At 39.3% G+C, this 21,149-nt stretch overlaps 2 protein-coding genes across 2 annotated transcripts in view; one reads left to right on the top strand and one right to left on the bottom strand.

Moving 5' to 3' along the window:
* The window catches only part of LOC117828606 (phospholipid phosphatase-related protein type 4), a 35,720-nt gene extending 34,665 nt beyond the window's left edge, over window positions 1-1,055 (bottom strand). The window contains exon 1 of the mRNA XM_034705786.1: window positions 983-1,055. Coding sequence (XP_034561677.1) covers window positions 983-1,054 — 72 coding nt within the window. The 5' untranslated portion in view covers window position 1,055. The remainder of the gene's footprint in view (window positions 1-982) is intronic.
* A 5,249-nt stretch (window positions 1,056-6,304) lies between these two features.
* plppr5b (phospholipid phosphatase related 5b) overlaps window positions 6,305-21,149 on the top strand; it is a 110,308-nt gene continuing 95,463 nt past the window's right edge. The window contains exons 1-2 of the mRNA XM_034705861.1: window positions 6,305-6,569; window positions 15,265-15,339. Coding sequence (XP_034561752.1) covers window positions 15,277-15,339 — 63 coding nt within the window. The 5' untranslated portion in view covers window positions 6,305-6,569; window positions 15,265-15,276. The remainder of the gene's footprint in view (window positions 6,570-15,264; window positions 15,340-21,149) is intronic.

Here is a 21,149-nt window from a genome sequence, read left to right as displayed (position 1 = left end):
AACTGGGGGAAAAACAAACAAATAAAGAAATCAAGGGAATCCCTGTCAAAGTCACAAATGAAACAGAGTCCATGCTTGATGCTGTAATCCCAACAGAATCCATCATACAGTATACAGGCAACTCTATAATATATGATGCCAGTTTGATTGAAGAGCCACAGGCCAGTGGTGAATTAGAGCATGCATAAAGTGCACAGCAGGGAAACGAGTGACAGTCACCACAAGCTGCATGCAATCTGTGGTTAAATCTTTGAAATCGTCTGGCCATTAGAATTACTACACAACTTTCAACGTGATGTTTTCAAATCACAATTCAAATAATAATCAAAGCTGTGTGTATAACAGTCCTCATATTGAAATGCACTGTTGTCACTAAGGAATTCCCATATCCATGGTGGCTTACCATCCGGTCCCCACAGGCTCATCTTTAAAGCTACTCAACAGGGCATTGTCAGCTTTTCTGTGCTTATATAGCTTATTTAAATACAGTAAAATTGAGTTTAAATCTGTTTTTGTGTTGATACTCAAAAGACACCTTTCTGTAAGAGATTTTAGAGCACATTCTAGTCTTAGGGGGCAGCTGATATTTTTTTGCTATATAAATATCCACATCATATGAAAACATAGAAATATAATTTCAAAAAGCAGCAATGCATTTATGCACATGTACACATTTTAGAGGCAATAATGGAAAAATATGTCAGGCTATAGGCTTCTGGTGGAGGATTGTCGCGTGCACGTATTTAATGCACATTTCATTAAGTGAGGAAGGAGTGTTTACATTTTTATGTTGACATTCTTGTGACCTAAATATTATATCGTTCAAATCGAGCTAATTGCCGGTTTCACATAGATCGTAGTGTATCAGAATGGATTAGGTGAAGGCTAGGTATGCACGACCGTAAGAATTCATCCTCACTGTGCGCTATGGTTTGATGGGGATACCGAGGCTATGACTGAGAAGCATGCAGCAACAACCCACCTCTACAAAGTAGAAACAGGGCAGCAGGCTGACGCTGTCTTTGGTCAGGATCCCCTTGTCTCTCGCAGACATGGTCGGGCCTCCAAATATCCAAAAAGATCCAAGATGTGACGAGAGAAGAATGGTTGAGCTCCAGGCGTCCTGCCGGGATCAGGAGCGCTCCATGCCGCTGTTTGAAGCACGACGCTCAGGACAACAGCCGGTCGGTATCCAGCCCAGACTCTAGACACCGGGGCCTTTTATCACTGCTGGTGAGAAGCCCTGGGCTTGGTTCTGTGCATGTCTCCCGATGAGCTGTCAGGTGGAGAACCGAGTCACACTGACGGAGAGAGGAGGGGAGGGAGGGAGGAGGAGAGGGAGCGCAGGCGCACTGGGGGAGGGAGATAGTTGACAGCGAGCGGCTTCTCCTGCTGACACTGACAATGGATGGATGAAACTGACTCTGCAAGCAAAGATGTCAGCTTCACTTAGCCTATTAAAAAACCCTGATAATTACCCTGCATCCTACATTCTGTCAGTGCGCTTTTGCAAATGCAGGTATCATGACGTCATATAGCCATGCTCCCCAGATTTTCCCTCCACGGTATAGCCTGTGTCTCAGCTGATGAGCAACAGAGATTGATACAGTTTGACACAAAGGTTTCCAGCGTTCCCCTTCGTTCAACTGTGAGACTTGCAGCGCCACCTTGACGGAAATGAATTCATAGTAACTCATCAGGAAAATCACACGTGTCAAGAATCCATATATCAGTTCAGAGAAAAGGATTCATAAACAAAATTGGCACTCTGAACTTACATTTTGTCGATGTATCCATCACATATTTACTCTGCAATCAGCAGTTTATTGCTTAGCTTTAATAAGCGCAATTAAGATATAATCAAATCATTTTATAGACACCTGGCATATCCTACGTCATTTTCTGAGGGGACACAAGTTAGTCATTATTGCACAATTATCTTTAATTACTCAAGTATCATCATTCTAATTATTTTCTTAACTTTTTTTTCAAAGCTGATCTATTTTAAATTTTAAAAACTGTCATACATTTTTTGATAAGCGCATTTAACAAAGTTGACAGCTCTGACAGCAGTATAGGCTTCTGCATGAGTAAATGACGCAGTTTAGAGCCTTTACAGAGCAAGATTTTCATTCATTACTGTGTGTGTGTGTGTGTGTGTGTGTGTGTGTGTGTGTGTGTGTGTGTGTGTGTGTGTGTGTGTGTGTGTGTGTGTGATACGTAGTGGCAAAAATTCAAGCTCCCTTGGCTCCAGATTTATCCCAAACTCCGAGCAACATATCAGACTTTCTACCTGCCAAAGGCTCTGCTACTTCACCAGCAATTATCTGACTGTCTGCTGCTTTGTGCTAAGTCTGACGCTATGTTTCGCAAACTGTTTATAAATGTTTTGTTTGTTTTGAGTGTAACAGATAAATTCTGAGTTGAGCGCACGGCAATGATCCCACTTGATACATCTTTCACGGCGCAGTAGGCAGTCATTTACACCGCTGACATCTGATTCTCAGAAGATGTGCAGGTTTAAAGAGAGAAATTAACCAACCATCTAGAAAACCTGTTCAAGGTAAATATTTGAATACAATGTCGCAAACAGATTATCATTAACTTTGTGGTGCATCACAGTACAGACTCACATTTGGATGACCTCAAGTCATGATTAATGCAAAGTTCACAATTTTTGAGGGTGATGTCTCCATGGGGAGATACTGGCATACAAGGTTCAGAGACAGGCTTTGACTTTAAAGTTCCCAGGGTCAGAAAAACAAAAACCTGCCAAAAAACCTCTCATCTGAGAATTAATAGGTTGTTGGCAGATCAAAACATGGTCATACTTAATAGCTCTTAGGATGAACTGGAAGGAAGACAACATTCCCTGAAACGTCTCTGCTGAAGTGTAATTTAAAGTACTGTCATTGTCCCATAAGGTATTACTATAAAGGATAATCCACATATGGTAAGTACGAGTTATTTCCTTTCATATAGTATATTAGCCTCTTTTTAAAAAAAATGTATTTTGCAGTTGTATAGTAACACCTCATTTTCTTTTATCTCTGTATCTCTTTAAATATACAGATCCTCAAAGCAAAAGACATCCTGGGACCTGCAGACCACCATGGGATATACATGCTGACAACAGCGAAGGGGGAGAAACTGTACATTATGATGACACAGACATTTATGTGGAAGCACTGGCAGTTATCTCTGTGAACTTTATTGGATTATAAACTCGGTACTACAAGTCATGCAAGGAGTCATCTCTGCATCCAGCATGGCTAACACTAAGGAGCTGAGAGGCTATTAACTCATCCATAAACTGCTCTTGGAAATGGATGAGTGCACGAATTGTAGTAGATCAAGCTTCAAATCCAATGTTGACCACAAAGATAAATGCTCCATAAATGCCTGTATCATAATAATGTACAGTTGTTCCTCCTTTGCTGTTGTCAGCATGTGTATCCCATGGTGGTATGCAGGTCTGTAGGACTTTTTTGGGACCTTAACCTTTAATATTTACCAGACCAGACAGTTCTGGACTGAGACTGTTGGTCTGGAAATTTCGAGTTTACTTGCGACTTTGCTGAAATGAAAATTGCAACTGGACATAAGTGCTTTTTTTTGTGGGACATGGATTTGGTACTTTTTTAAAGGAATGTACTAGACGACAGTGAAGGAAAGGTTTTATCATCAGACTGTACTTTAATTTCTCAAAGTATTGAAAATGTGGTAAAATTCTACCTATGAGTGTTTTTCCTATTATGTCTAATGATTTTATTTTAACACTACTGTGTCATGTTTAAGGTGGTGCTGATTCTCACTACATTAAACTTTTTGGTAGTTCAGTCTACAAAAATACATTTTCTATTAGACCATCAAATGATTTGAAGCTCCTGTCATGAGCACTTATAATTAAATGGTATTGTGAGGCTGTAATAACAAAATGTTGTCAGGAGTTGCTTTTATTTTCTGTTTCCTCCTTGTTTTTAATCTTTATAGTACTTCCTGTGTTATTCGTAGTCTTTTGCCTTGTGTGCCATGTCTTGTGTTCTTGTTTTCCTTGTCTGTGTAGTTTCTTCTGTTAAGTCTTCAATGTTTCCTGTTTTATTTTGTAGTTCTTGCTCCCTGTGTGTCTGGTTTAGTTTTACTTCCTGTCCCTGTGTGCTTCCCTCCACCTTGATTGCACCTGATTAGTGTCACCTGTGTCTCGTTGTCACACCTGTGTCTGATCACCTGGTGTGTATTTAGTCTCTGTGTTTCCTACCTTCTGTAACACTTTGTTATCAAACCTCTCCCTGCAGTTTTCCTCATCTCTTATTCCTTCCCTGTGAATTTTGGATTTTCCTCTTGGACAGTCCTCATGGATTTGTGTGATTAGTTTTCTTAGTTTTGCCTTTTTGGTCCTTTGTTTAATTAATCTATTTATTTTGTTTGCACATGGGTCCTCCTCTTTTGTTAAAATCTAATATGTTACAAATGTGTTTGCTTTATTCATCTTTTATATTGACTCGAAATGTATTTTTTCATCAAACTTAATTGTATTATGTAGATCATTATCCTTAAAATGTAACTGATTTTACAAGAAAGTAGGGTCTATAGTGTACCGAATGTATTTCAGCTTGTTGAATTTGGACTCTTGGCCAGATATACAAATGTATTGTGCATCTCCAAAAATTAAGTAAATTCAAAGGTGGAAACACACAGTTGTGAAAGATACAAAGTTAAGTGGAAGGATTGTTTCCCACTCTGGTGTGGGCAGGAGTGAAATGTGTTCTTTCTCCATATGGAGCAGAAATAAAAGACTAACTAAAATCATCATCAAATAATGGACATTAGAAAATTCAAAGTCTAAATGTCCCTTAAAACCAAGTTTATTCACCACCAAGTCAGATGTTTTTAAAAACATCTATAGCACATTGTTTAAAGAACAATGTTGGAGCCATTTCTGTGTTATCCTGTATTTGATGTGATCATGCCAGTGCAGCATGTATAATTGAATGCAGTTAAGCCGTGGCCAACCCTGGCTTCTGATTGGTCGAAGAGCATAGCGGGCAGCCAGTGCTGGCTGGATTGTTTGAATAGAAGCTGTGTAGCTACAGCAGCACACTGGTCTTTGACTGTGCTTTCCACACTAACAAACACTATTACACATATTCTGCTTGATGATATAATAATCCATAAAGAGAAATGAAGAATGGCTATCTGACAGTGTAACTTACTTTTGATATGATGGATAATATGTATCCTTTTAGTGGCCTGTGTTGAATGCTATTGGACAGGAAGGTTGTTATCTAAATAGTTTATAATCCTGATTGAAGTCCATTCACTTTTCTTTTCACTTTGTCGTGCTACTACCCCCTTCTGTGTTCAAGACATCATATGTTTGGAAGCTTATTACCATAACTGTCAACATTTCTTCGGGTGTTTTGATGACAGAAGCTGTCATTAAGCTGCCTGTGGTAGTGTGAGCTGTAACATCTCAGCTTTGACACACTAGCTGCTTGACAAGGTTTCCCCACACTGCTTCATGACTGCTGGCCCAGTAAAAGGACACCACATGCACACTAAGTCAGCGTCTGTGTGAATAGGACTCTTGTTACTGCATAGTGCTGAAGTACACACAGATAGGGGTGATGTTGCCTTCATGGCCTAAGACAAGCTGTGACATCTGAAAGTCAAAATGATATTTTGTGGCATTTTAATTTAAAGTATATCAGATTTTGTAAATTGTCTAATATATGAGGAGAGAATTGAAGACAGGTCATAAGATGTTTTCCTTCATCTTATCCCTTGTACTGTCTTACCAAAGGACCATATAACATATTAATGCAAAGTTGTGCTTTGGGAAAGTGCATTGGGTTGACAGGGTCATCAGGGTGGAGAATCCTCATTAAATTGTCTAACACTTTAATTTGGCGCCTCAGCTATGCCTTGAAGTAATTTAAATATAGCTTACATCTGGATTATATTTTTGCACTGGGAACACAACACCATATGGAAGTGTTAAATATTTAATGCTGAACTTTGTGTGACATTTTTTTTCTCTGATTCTTTCAAATGTTTTCAAAACAAAAAGATTGCTTGTCCCTACCAGTTAGGCTGTCATTCTCTGGGAAACAATCCACAACTGTTTGTGGAGGCATTTAGCTTGTAACATGTCAAACACAGTGATACTAACCACAAACAACTGTTGATGTTTTTTTTTAAATGTCATACTTCAATCATTTTCTGTCAATTTTACTGAGCAATTTCTCTGTGGCATTTTCTTTTCCCGACATTACATGAAGGCAACATCTACCTCAACCCACCACAGACCAACCTGTTCCGCGCATGCGCACAGGCAGCTGAGTCCTCATGCATGCACCACCACCACAGATCCGGTAATTAAAACAAGGAAGATGCGGAAAAGTGTGAGGCGATAAGATGGAAGCCCCGGAGTCTGTGTAACCTAATGAGATGACAGCTGCAGTTTGCGGATTCAGTCCCCGTCAGAAGCTTCAGCTGGGGCATTTTGTTGCTGCTGTGACGCCGGTAGAGACTCCAGAGAGCTGCACAAACTCCTGGAGCTGTCCAAGGTAGGAGGCTGCTCTCTCCATGTCCTTCAGTTCTGTGTGTCCACAGCGGACGGGTGTTGTGACGTTTTGCGTCCCTATCGATAAATGTGTATTCCTTTATGTAAACCTACTACTCTCAGTTATAACCTGAGTGTGTCGATTTCGGGGGAACAGACTTTGATCACACCGGTTTGCTCTAACAGGAAGTGCAGTATGGACTGAAGTGGAGTGAGAAAGCTTAACTTATTTTGTTTTCAAAATATCAACAACAACTTATTAATCCGACAGTATTGCGCACTATTGTTGAGCCTAAACGAGATGTCAGACTCTTTTCTGATATTATTAAATAACTGTCTTTCCTAATGGAGAACACACAAGCCACATACACGATTTATGCAGTTTTATTTGCAGCATTTGGTTATTGTTAAATGTGCTCATATATTTGAATAAGATATTATACATTTGTATTAAAGAAAACCATTGTTTCAAGGTCAGCACTAATAGACCAGGTTTGCTTTTGGAGGAGTTAAAGCTGCTGTTGGTAGGAATGGTGTAAACAAGGTTACTTTTTTCTGCTGGGTTTGGAGAAAAGGTCACAATACCCATCGATGCTCATTGGTGAGTGAATTAATTTGAGACTATTGTGAAATCTCTGCATTTTCCAATACCTTTATATCAAGCAATATTATTATTCCCTTCGTTCCCGTTATGACAGACCAATCATAGCTAATATCTAATCCTCTGTCCTGATTGGTTAAAGGGTGGCCCCTACTACATCCTCCGATTGATTATGAGTCCGGCACTATCATGACTGCACACGCCGGTCTGTGTTGGGGGGCTAAGAGGAAATCTGGTTGGGAGGGGCAGTGTTGACATCCGAAGTCCCTCCCTCTGAACAGATGTTTACTCTGTGACTACCAACAGCAACTTTAAGTTAAAACAACAACAAAAACAACAACATGATAGTCTTAGATGTCTCTCCTAGTTGCATTCACTTATCTCAAGAAAAGTCAGGTAAAATTTAGTCCAATGAAGCCTGTCTGTTGCCACCTGCAATAGAATACAGGTGGCAGTCATCATGCAACCTATGTTGCCACTTAAAGCTTAAGAAGTGATGTCTTAGGTGCATTCAGATAAGACTCACAATCCTTCAAAGACTTCAGTTTTAAAATTGTGCCTATTTTGACACAAAGTTGTGCAAATGTTTCAAAATATAGGCTAGTGTGGTCATAGTTGCAAATTTGCATATAATAGATGACTGGGGCATTGCCCTTAAATGTAATAATCATATTGCATGAATATGAATGCTAAGGCTGCCATCCCTGACAAGGTGCATTGGGTGCTAGTTGGGTTATCGCTTTGGAAAGCTAGTTGAAGAAACATTTCTCTCTCAACTCAGAAGGCTCTTAAACATAGAAGACTTGTCATTTTCTTTCTTTTCAAGTTCACTGCTACTTAGAGTCACTGTTTGAATTGAAGATTTTCTCTGGTACATGTTGTATAAAAAGGATATTTCATTTTTTAGATGGGTTGTATCAGGTACCTATCAATAGTTAGTGTATTAGCCAGAGGAGATGCAGGTCAAATTAACATGAATGGAAGCTAGACTATCAACCACTGCATATGGGGTTAGCTTTATTACATTGTTTAGCTAATTAAAAAAAAACTACACACCAAAGCTCTTTGCTTGGCTGTCAGAAAGCCCATTTGTTTTTGGTACTATTTTCAGACATGGCACATACATGTTCTTCCACCTGCAGAGCGCTGATCAGCTGTTTTGGTCTTCAGGCTTTGAAAGAGACACAAAATAGTGCTTTGGTTAGTTTGTTAAAACTAGCTTAATTATGTAGAAGAGTTGACCCTTTCTACAGGAGCTTAGCTTCTATTCTGATTCACAAGCTGCTTTCTGAACAAAGGGGCCAAGCCGATTGGGATCCTCGTGTTCATGTTCCCTTTTTTTTTTTTTACTGTTTTTATTTACCCCCTTAACTGTATGAAATGAAAAGTACCCTTTGTGTTCTTTCAAAATAAAAGCATGCCTGGTATCAAAGCAGAAAGTAAAGAAACCACAAAAAAAGCAGTAATAAAGCTAAATTAAAGCATCAAAAGTAATGTTTATTTATGAGGCAATGTCTTTACTAGAGCTCTAACATAAACTGGATTACTTAAATAAAAAAATCATGTGATTATCATATTGTGAGTGCATTAAGTTACCACTTACAAATAAACTGTAAAATGAAATGGGTTTGCAATACATCTCAGGTACAGATGCTTTAAAGATGTGTTTGTGGAAGTTTAAGATTCAATACTTTGTTGGTACTGGTGCTTTTTCGTTTTGTCACAAGCTCCCCCAGCCCCAAATTTAAAGGTTAAGATGATACATACAAACAAAAATGATATGTGGCGTAACCAAAGGTTCAGATCTCTGCTCTACAATAACATTAGACATCACATAATACTGCTCTAGCATCTTATGAGAGTCAGGAAATAAATACACATTTACCTGAATAGATTTTCCTCTGGCACTATGCTGATGAGCAGCAAGCAGCTTAGTACAGTTTGAAAGGTATTTCAATTTTTTATCATCTTAGCACATCCATCCCAGGGAAGATCATAAAGACAGATTTGAACCAAGTCAACATCACATAGTGCTTCTCATTGTATATATATATGTTATATTAACATGCTTCCTGAGAGTTTCTCTAGGATGTATTTCTATATTGGAATGTGTCCTGAGCCACATATAGAAGCACCAACCCTCGTCCTTATCCAGAGCAACAGCTACTCTGAGTGACAGATCACATGCCTGCCATATTTTCTTGATTTAATACTTCAAGCTACTGTGTCTCGTGATCTCTCTTTGTTTTATTACTCTTCATGTCTCTCCCAGCATGTGGATGTGGGATTTATTAGATTCGGCTGTCCATCAAGAGGACCTGCGTGCCTGTCACTGTTAACAGAGACTTCAGCCTGTGGAGTTCAAACGCTTCACATTACAATTATATCTTCTGAACCATAGATCTGGTGGATCAAGTCATCAGAGTTAACGTGTTGAGTGACAGAGGATGGGTTGCAATTAGATGAAATATTTCGTCATTGATATGATACATTTGTGAATGTTTTTAGAAATGTGATCCTATGTGCTGCCGTCCTTCTGCAACATTAACAATAACTCTGTCTCCACATTTAGACCAGCGCTGTGCATGTTTATGTTCTATTTAAGCATTGTTTAAGCATTTTGTTTGATCTCTTAAAACACCAACTTGATCAGTGGGGTTTGAATGAAAATGAGTGTTCTGGGTTTTCGTTCAGAAATAGTATTCAAAAAGACCCACTGACCTGTGGTGTGCAATGTTTTTTGCAGATAAATCTCACAATATTTAGTCTCTAGAAGTATAACCTTTTTTTGTCCCAGTGATCTAGTGTTCAAAAATACAATAAAATATCTTCATAGTAATATAATGATATATTAAGCAAATACACTAAGTTTAATCCCTAGACTATATGATTAATGGACGTAGCATCTGTAGCATCATCAATCTGTTCCTGATGGCTGTTTTGAAGCCGATCATCAGCGGCAGCCATATTGGAAATGCTGAACTCAACCTAACTTCTGTTGAGCTAGTGTGAGGTAACGAGGCCGGCTTTAAGCCTCCTCACCAACAGCTACAGTGTTCCCGCCTGTCAATCAGAAAATCAAATCATTAATATATTCCAAATTGACGCGTTATGAATAAATTGACTCCCAGTACAGTGTGTGCTGAACGAGAAATAAGCTAACCAGACTACACTTATTTTTTGTACCAGGCTGTAAACATGGTTTCCGGTACTTCTGGAGACAGCCTTAAGATACTCGAGAAACTGCAGTTTTTAACACTTCCGCATTGGCTTCAATTCTCGCGGTCAACAAATAATCATAGTACTATTTCTTGGATGCTCACTTGGAATTAGAAAATTAGCCATTAAAAAATTACACTTGCTTTGAATACGTACTTCCATTCAGTTTTTGGTTTTAACTCTGAATATTGAAGAAAGTCATCATTCCAACTCATAGTTCTCTCACTTCATGGGCATAAGCTCTCAGTTTACTCTCCTGCACCACTAGGTAACTTGAGATCTCTCCTGTTCTCTGGTAAGCATGGAAGTTTCTCCCTTTTCCCCCTCAGTCAGTTTCTCTTCCTCTGTGCGCTCAGGTTCATAAAAGTGTCCTGCACAGTTGGCAGTATGTCATCAGCACTGTCAGTATCACTCATTTTAAGTTTGGTTGTATTTTAGTCTCTTTTTAAGCTGCCAGGCCCAAGACGTTGATCAGTGTGCTGCAAGCAGGAGACCACATACGCATATGCAAACACAACTTTCTGACAGCAACATAAAGCCTTTACACTTAGAGATATTTGACGAGATATTTGACAAGATATTTGACGAGATATTTCTGGTCAGGAGAGAAGTTGCTCTGAAGAACGACAGATGCATGTTAGCTGTGCATGTGAGGAAGCTCATAGAGAATGGGTCCCATGTGGCCATTTGTATTAAACTAGATGCTTCTCGTCTTGAGCATTTCTAGCTGCACTCTTATTCCCTCATGGTAACTTTGCGTTAGGTGGCACCCTCTCTCTCTCTCTCTCTCTTTATCTCTGTCTCCCAGTCCTGTAAGGTCTTCATTCACCACCCCTTTGGCAAGCTGATATATCAGACAAAGGTGTTTAATGACGCAGTTTTCTCCCTAACAGTGTCTTTTGTGAAAGATATTCACAGGGTGCCAGATGCCCAGTATGTTTGGTGTTGCATGGACTTCAGCTCTGGGCTCAGGACTTATGAAGAAGAAGACAAGTCAAGCCAAGTCAGAACTTGAATCTACCTCATAGCAGACAGACTGGCAAGAGTCATCTAACAGTCAATAGAAGAATTCAATGATTAATTTCTGTGAAGCAGATTGACTAAAACTTCTCCAAACCTGTCTTTGTTCCGACTTCTACAGTTTTTGGTTAAGAGGATGAGCTAAAAAGAGGGACACAACCCTGCTGAGAGCCTGTGGAGAGCAACCACTCATTAGACAGACATATCATTACGACTTTCTTTGGTTTGCATGGAGGGAACTTCTTCAAATCATTCAACAATATCAAAATAAAGATGTACTTTTTTTTTTTTTTTTTTTAAAGTTATTTATATATATTTTTTCACCTTTTATTGATAGGACAGCTGAAGAGAGACAGGAAATGTGGGGAGTATAGAGTGGGGGAAGACATGCAACAAATGGTCGACCGGCTGGGAGACGAACCGGCGACCTCCGCGACGAGGACCACAGCCTCTAGACCGCTAGGCCTCCAGCGCCCCATAAAGATGTGCTAGTTCCTCCTAAGGTGGCTGTGGTTGCTCCTGGTACAATAGTTCACTCATACTATACTGCAGCGAGTCTCTGCTGCTCCAAGGACAAATTAGACCAATGACAGAAAGTATCTTCCAGCAGAGCTGAACAGATGTTCAGATGAACAGTTTTTAGCGATGTTGTCGTGCCTAAGGCGTTTCCCCATCTTGCAATCCCCAAACATGGCTCCAACAATGCATGATTCAAGCATTAGTGTGAAGCAAGCCTCAGACTCAAACCTTCAGTCTGATATGTCATCTGACAGAAGTTGGGTCTCAAGTGTTCCTGGAGTGTTTTTGAGATGTGCTACTCATCCGTGTTATGCAACAGATTTTAGGAAATGTGATGACAGATGTTGAATATACATCCAGATTTTGAAAATTCTTGTCCCATGGTACATTTAATAAAATGTAAAACACACTGACACATTTTCTTCCTTAACATACGTGTTTTCTGACGGGACAGCTGGGTGTGAGGACAGTGTAACAATGTCACAGCTCAGAGTTGGTGTGGATTGAACAGATGGTTGCTTGCTTTGCGTTTGTAGCACTTACATCCTGCTGACATCTTGCATCTGGTTCAAGGGGAAAGAGTTCGAGATAGTTTCTCTCAAGGTTGACCCATAGTAGAATTTTAGATTCCAAACAGGAGCTTTAAACAATATAGTGTTAGAAATAAAGTTATTTTGATATTTTTTTCCTGTAAGTGATTGTTTGCTTCTTTTTTTCCCCATTGTTTTGCAGTGTTAGTGACATTTCTGGACATCAGTCATTGAGGAGTCCTTGATTGCCGTTCTGCAGGTCCAGAACAGGTCACTGCTCAAGGAGTGCCTTTTGTATTTGGATGAGATCGCAAAGGGTCTAGACAAAGTGTGCAAACTTGCACCCCTGTGAATCAGAGTTGGTCTCGTGTGTGGTTGTGCAAGAAATTTAGGTGTGACAAAAATAAAAGCAGAGACGACAGAGTGATCAGCATGAGTCTGTGCCCAGTCATGCTGTACAAAAGGATTTGTTGGCATATTCAGTTCAATAAAGCATCTTATCCTCTTTAACACCACTCCTTGTGAAGCTCTTCCAAGTTCTTTAATCAATTTTTCTTGACAATTTTCCTCTCAAGGATGAAGTCATTCCTTTGCTTGCACCTTTATGCTACACTTTTCCCTGATAGTCAACCTTCCATTATGCTTCAGTTCAGCACTCTGAGAACAGCCTGCCTTTTTAGCAGTGACCTTCTGTGTCTTACCCTCCTTGTGGGGGGTGTTAATTATCATCTTCTGGACAGCTGTACAGTCAGCGGTCTTCCCAGTGACTGTGGATGTGTTGATAGGGATTTACTCTAACTCTAAATTAAGTAGACCAAATACATAAAGAACAACACTCATCTAGGGCTTGAACTGTTTGCTCTTCTGCCCTCTGGGAGGAATTAAGAGCCTAAAAGGATAGACTTCTTCCCCTGGGCCATCAGAACTCTGAACATAAATACATAGCGTTTTCCACTCCCACACAGAAGTCCAGTATTTCTTGTGTTACAGTTGCAATAACAAAACTGTTATTTACAGATATTTATTAATGGTTTTAGGTTTTTGCTTGAGTGTCAAATCTGTTTAGTCATTTAAATTTTTGTCATTGTATTCAGATTTCAATTTTGTTGTACTATGCACAATAACAATAAAGGCATTCTGTCCTATTAGGCTTCTAAGTGTAGGAGCCTAAATGCACCTCATGATGTAAGAATTTAAGTCCATGTGCAAAATAATTATTTACATAGTTAACAAATTTTTCAGAAGCATTCATAGAAATATTTACTGCTATATATTGATGGTGAAAGTTAAGTTCATAATTCTGTTTAAAATGTATTTGGGTTTATTACATATAAATAGCATGTCCTGTGTTGGATGGGTGGCTTAACCGTTGCTTTCTGTAACCCTGCCCCCTTGTTACTAGTACTTTGATCTCTGGAGAGAAGTAGTGTTTTGAATGAACGAGGTGGCAGTTAGGCAGAGAGTGGAGCTACTTGGTTTTTTGACCTCTCAGTCTCTTTTTGGATGTAAATTTGGAAAATGGACACTTTTCTTTACTTTTTTATTTTTCGCTGAAGGAAACCATTAAATCTTTTAACAAGTAGTCGTGTGGAGTTTTGGTGGGATTTTTACAGTGTCAAAACTACAGCTTTGTTCTGTGGTACCCACACTAAGTAATCTCAAAAGAATCATTTTGAGATATGCTTTTTAAATTTTTTGAGCCATAAGTAATATTATCAAAATTGTAATAGAAAATGCTTGAATCCTTTGAGTTTGCATTTAATTAGTCCAGAACATATTCCCTTTTCACTTTCTTGAATTGCTGATGGAAAATGTTTAACTTTTTCATGATATTCTAATTTGTCCAGACGCACCTGTAGTTTTAAACAATGTTTTTGGTGTAGTATACATAGAATGATCTTTTAGGCATATTGACCTCTGAATTGCAAACCTCTCAAAAATTCAGCCCTTGCCTAAATTTTAGAAAGTTGCACAAGTAGTTGTCTGTAGTCAACTTGCTGTATGCTGGTATACTATTTTAAAAACCCTGTATTTGAATAATAATGTTGCTCAGAGTCTGCTCCAATCATTGAACAGAAGAGGCTCACTTGAAGTATAATAGATGTGAAGACTGCCACAGAGTTCTACTTCCAATGTGCACTGCACTTAGGATTGGCACACTGCTTGTTAGCATGATGAAGATCACAAGATTTCATGCATTATTATAAAAAAATAATGTTTGAATATAAATGGTTTATTTATATGTGTAGGTATTCTGCCAAATTTCTGACACCATGTGTCTTAGGCAGCACCAGATATGGAAAGTTCCTCTTGAATGTTGATTCCTTTTTTTTTTTGTTTCAGTTTTAAACATTTTTTTTACAGCAACAAAATAATGACTTTGAGACATTCTAAAATCTAAAAGAGATTTGAACATGTGTATATATCTGAAGTGACAGAAACAACACCCAAGTTTAAAACATCTTCTTGATGCCAGAGACACTGAGCTGGGATTTCCTGCAATCAGTGATCTTCTATGACACCCAGTGGAAAGATCACACACTGCAGTTTTAAGTTGATTCTGTTTGATAGATTCCTCCCATCTCTTGTCTGTTTGCCCCAAATGGCTTATGTTTTGTGAGGCAGCAGCACTTATGATTTAGGCCCTCACCAATTCAATATATCTTGGGTAAAACAAGATATAAAGTGATGCTCTGGATTTTAATTCAGCCTGGAATATTGTTCTCTTGGTTCTTTCTTTTTCTGTAATATCTTGTGCTCAACTGCTTTAATTTTCTCTTCTTTTCTCTTGTATGTTTTGCCAATAACAGGAGCCATTCAACATGCCTCCAAATCAACTCAGCAAAAAGCAGCGCAGGAAAATGTGCACTTCACTGGCAGGAGAGGTAAGATGTCCCATATAGAAGAAAGATATGAAGCTTCATACTTCTGTTATGCTCATATACGAATGAACTGCTCAGAACAGAACAGCTAATTATTTGGGTCCTCCTTAACTTAAAGCCATTTGTTTTCAAGAGTTTACTTCAATTTTATTTGACTAGGGGCAGTTTTTACAGCACTGAACTTACTGTCATGTGACTATGGTCTGGCATTCACTCTGGACTCCCTTTTAGAGCTGTATGGCTTTGTTACTGGCATCAGCTTACTCCTGTTCATTCAGTAGGATGTTGGATAACAGTAAGATGTTCTGTGAATAGAAGTTCAGCTGCAATGCCTCTTGAAATCCTCTTTGCTTTTTCAAATGTGATAATTTGTCGCCATCTAGTGGCAAAAGAATATCAAACGTGTTTGTAACAGTATCAGGGGTCTGGACTTGAAGGCACTGAAATGGAGTTCAGGTCTTTTTTAAACACAGCTTTACATTCATATAATATGGACATTATAAGGAAGAAAAAAACTGTCAAATGAGTAAACTTAGTAACACACTGACCACAAAAAGTGACACACTGACCACAAACACACAAGTGAGATTTATACAGTGGTATTTACTCATACTAATACCATACTTTTGACACATAGAGGGAAATCGCTTTGAAATACTCATTTAGGACTCAGAACCAATATCTCATTTACAAACTTACAATGCAGAAACTCATTTCCACCTTGATTCCTCATTGCAGAACTATGACAGGTGTTCTTCATCCATACCAAGAAGATATACAATTCTAGTTCAGGTCAATTCAGTTTAGACAGCAGCACTATTTCAGCATGGGTCTAAGTCTAAGTGGTGTTCTTATTTTCTCTATCCATCTATCTTTCTCTCTTCATCTCCCTCTACCCCTCTTTCCCACCCTAACACAATCGAGGCAGGTGGCTGTCAAACATGTGTCTGGTTCTGCTCGAGGTTTCTGCCTGTTAAAAGGAAGTTTGCTGCTGTGACTTTCGAAGTCCTGCAAAGTGCTCTGTTTATGGTGGATGAGATCAGACTGGGTCCTGTCAGTCAAAATGGCAGTTACTGCAAGTTCAGTCCCAAAAAAGTCACTTTTTTTTGGGACTTAATTAGAGTGTCTGTGTAATCGGAGGAATAGTGAATCAAAATCAAGTAAACATCCCTGATGCCCAATACCCAAAGTGTTCATCAGTATCATTGATGTCATATCTGAGTCACAGAAGCTTGATGTTAAAAAGGGCATTGCATTAAGCTGTCTTTTCAGAGTATTTTGAGACTACACAACAACAAAAAAATGTCAAAGCCTATCTTCCAAAACACAAGACTGTGCACTGCCTTTGTGTTGAGCCTCTTTTAAGTTCTCTGTTTGTACATCCTTTCATCTGAACTTGTCCCACCTGAAATTGGAGAAGGAGGTGAGCAAGGGACACACTGAGGGAGCAAAGCATTTGATGAAATGAGACATTTATGCTTTAGAGCTGTCATGTTGAGCTGAAGTAAATGTTATACTGTATGTCCAAGAGCTGCAACATCTGCCCCGCTAATGCAGACACTGAGAGATGATCCTGAAAGCTTGTGCTTTCAGGGCAGCAAATGTTAGACTGAACCCTCATTCATTCATTGTGATGTTTCACCAGAAATACACCAGGATCGTTTTGAGTACGAGCATTTCTGTAGAATATAAAATGAATCAGTGTCACTTTCAACTTTTGAACAAAACTCATTATTAATGCATATTACCCAAGCCATGAACTGCTTATTGTCTGAAAAAAGACAGCAGTGAAGAACAGTTTGACAATGCAGGAAAAGTGCAAGTGAAACAAACAGCATCAAAGGAAAATGTAGAAGTAGGAAGTAAGGACTATGCCTTGTGTTTTTTTTTTTTTTGCTTCCAAGCTGAATAACGAGACTCCATTAACTCTCCAGCATTCCAACAATAATATCAGCACTAGAGTCTTCCTTAATTTCCTGTAGTTGTCTTGACAAGACTGAAACCATTAAGTCAGTATTTACTCAATGCTCATGTTATTTCTTTTCTGTGGGAACTGATGATGGGTTTGGATTCGGGTAGGGTTATTGTAGTTTCTATTGTGAAGTGTCATGTTGAATGGATATACCTGTGAATGTCAGAACACCATGAACAGGAGAGGCTTACAAGCACTAAATGGAAAATGGTGAGGAGCTGCAGCTTGTCATTTATATCCTTGTAGATTCATGTGTAAATGTACGTATAAGTATATATTTCATAAAAAGTATATTTTTGGCATTGTACTTTGAAACACACCTCATGCACGAACCCAGACCAAAAGTATGTGAGTCCAGCAGCCTTGAGTTCTTTGGCATTTGGCTGCGAGTTCATTAGTTACTTCTGAATGTGCAAAAACTTTGGAGGCCTGAGGGTCCACTGCACAAATATTTCATGACCACAAAAAACATTTCAGTGAACACCAAAAATATTTTATTGAACTCTAAAATAATCAATCAAATGCCAAAATTTTGTGATCAACATTTTGCAGTACATGAAACACATTGTGAAATGCCAAAAATATTTCTCGCAACATAAAAAAATGAATGAAATGTTAAAACATTTTACAAAATATAAAACTATTAATGATATGAAGACATTTTATAAAACAAAAATGATTTAATGTAATGCAAAAACATTGGAGGGGGGTTAGGTCAAATGGGTGGCAGTGTGGAACAATCTGAAGATACAGGAGCAAAAATTGTGTGCATTGAAGTTAATATTTTATAGACTCAGCAAAATGTAAAACTATACGAGAACAAAACCTCAATTAACTAATAAATGGTACATATATGCACCCAAAGCAAGGAAACTTTGCTCACAGTTTTCTATCAGGTTGTATCCACATCAGCACATTGTTGTGGATTATAGTATCAAACTCATATTAGATGCATCATCATCATTTTTTACTCTGCATCTACGTTCCCAACAGAACAGGTTAGCAAGAGCTGTTTCAGTGATCTGTGCCATTTGCTGCTATCAGCCTCACAGCAGATGGCTTTAGGCAGAGATGAGAAAAGTGCTGATCTGTCAAGCTTACTTGCTCTAAGTAAACTACTTTGGACCAAGATATAACAAGTCTCGCAGTATTTAGAAACACTACCACATTGGAGTAATTATCCTTATCAGGGTTCCCACGCGTCCTGGAAAACCTGGAAAAAAGTTGACCAGTTTTCCAGTACTGGAAAACACTTGGAAAATGGGAGAAAAAGTCAAATGTCCTGGAAAATCACATATAGTCCTGGAAAATTATTCCAACATGGCTGCGTTTGACCTGACCCTATTAACAAAACACATCCCCGTTCATTGAAAGTTGAGTGCACTCTGTGCTGGAAAAGACAGCAACACTGCACAACTTTTTTCACATCTTTTCTCCTGCACTTCATAGAATGCATTCACAGAAAACAGGGGTATATTGTTTATGTTTTATGGTACATTTGGCTCAATTACCGTACTCTAGCTCAGTTGTTCTCAAAGTGAGGTCCTGGGACCCCTGGGGGTCTGCGAACCATAGCCTGGGGGGGTCCGTGAAATAATTTGAATACATTTCTAGTAAATCATAAAATTGTGCTGTGTCATTACAAAACAGCATACACCATTGTTATGATACCATTTGGTGGCTCGAAGGGATATGTGAGTCTTGCTACTGTTAATTTTCTGAAAGCGTTTAAGATCAATTACTTGAAAAGTATAAATGCTGTCATGTTGAGTCCACAAGGAATGAAATGACCCTCTGTTTTAAAGTATACAAGTGGTATTTACTTGATTCAAATTGAAGTGTTATCTGTTTATCACTATGGTACAGGTCTGAAGTATTTACATTGATACGTTTCACAATACAAATAGTTCCAAGAGCAACTAAGAGTGCAAATGGTAGTAAGCATGTGCTTTAGTGATGGGAAGTTCAGTTCTTTTCAGAGAGCCGGCTCTTTTGACAGGGCCCCAAAAGAAGAGCCGTCTCTTTCAACTCCCGAACGGCTCTTAGTTTAGGGTCTTTTGTAGCCGTATATTTTACCTTAACTTTGCAAAAAATTAAGGTTTGTGTGTTGAAAACCCTTTTACGTAAGGTGTTTTTATGAGAAGCCTTATAATTGCCCAATTGTGTGCATTTATTCTGTTACAAAATCATTCTCACCCTAAACCTAGGGTTATGATTAGGGTTATGGTTTTGATTAGGGTTAGGGTTAGGGTTATGATTAGGGTAAGGGTTAGGGTTGTAATTAGGGTTAGGGTTGTGATTATGGTTAGGGTTAGGGTTAGGGTTTTGATTAGGGTTAGGGTTGTGATTAGGGTTAGGGTTGTGATAAGGGTCAGGGTTGTGGTTAGGGCTAGGGTTGTGATTAGGGTTAGGGTTGTGGTTAGGGTTAGGGTTGTGATTAGGGTTAGGGTTAGGGTTGTGATAAGGGTCAAGGTTGTGATTAGGGTTAGGGTTGTGATTAGGGTTAGGGTTAGGGTTAGGGTTTTGATTAGGGTTAGGGTTGTGATAAGGGTCAGGGTTGTGATTAGGGTTAGGGTTTTGATTAGGGTTAGGGTTGTGATTAGGGTCAGGGTTGTGGTTAGGGTTAGGATTGTGATTAGGGTTAGTGATTGGGGTTAGGGTTATGATTAGGGTTAGGGTTAGGGTTATGATTATGATTAGGGTTAGGGTTGTGATTAGGGTTAGGGTTGTGATTGGGGTTAGGGTTATGGTTAGGGTTATGATTATGATTAGGGTTAGGATTGTGATTAGGGTTAGTGATTGGGGTTAGGGTTATGATTAGGGTTAGGGTTAGGGTTATGATTATGATTAGGGTTAGGGTTATGGTTAGGGTCAGGGTTGTGATTAGGGTTAGGGTTATGGTTAGGGTTATGATTATGATTAGGGTTAGGGTTAGGGTTAGGGTTATGATTATGATTAGGGTTGTGATTAGGGTTAGTGTTATGGTTAGGGTTAGGATTAGGGTTAGGGTTAGGATTAGGGTTGGGTTTAGAGCCAGAACTAAACTTAAGCATACAGAACCAGAACCGAACTCATGCAAACCAGAACCGAACCAGACCCGAACCAGAACCCTACCAGAAGATCAGAACCGAACCAGAACCAAACCAGAACCAAACCAGAACCGAACCAGACTGAACCAGAACCGAACCGGAACCGAACCGAATCAGAACCGAACCAGAACCGAACCAAACCAGAACCGTACCAGAACCGTACCAGAACCGTACCAGAACTGTACCAGACTTGAACCAGAACCGAACCAGGACCGTACCAGAACCGGAACCGAACCGAACCATACAAGAAACGACCAGAACCGAACACGAACCGAACCAGAATCGAACCAGAACAGAACTGAACCAGAACCATACCAGAACCGTACCAGAACTGAAGCAGAACCGAACTGCAAGCTGAACCAAAACCAGAACCAAACTCAAGCAAACAGAACCAGTACCAACTCAGGTTAACAGAAACAGAACCAAACTCAAGCAAACAGAACCAGAACCAAACTGGAGCAAACATTATTAATGTCCTCAGGTTGGCATTGAGTAAAATCCGATGCCTCAGCTTGGATGGGCTGATCCGATTTCTCCTCTCAGTGAGTATTTGCCCGGTCTTCAAGAAGACTCTCTCTGAAGGAACAGATGTAGCCAGGATACACAGCCTCCCCTCCATCACCTGTATCCTATATCCTCACATATGATTGGCCGCATGGCCGCCATGCTGACCAATCAGAACAAAGTTCTGCTGTGAGTAGAGCTGGAGCTGAGCACTGAGAGAGCTAAGCAGGGAAAGGAAAAAACTGGGA

The sequence above is a fragment of the Notolabrus celidotus genome, chromosome 17, assembly GCF_009762535.1.
Source record: "Notolabrus celidotus isolate fNotCel1 chromosome 17, fNotCel1.pri, whole genome shotgun sequence".
Lineage (NCBI taxonomy): Eukaryota > Metazoa > Chordata > Actinopteri > Labriformes > Labridae > Notolabrus > Notolabrus celidotus.
The sequence above is the reverse complement of the archived record's forward strand: the minus strand, read 5'-3'. Positions and strand labels throughout refer to the sequence as shown.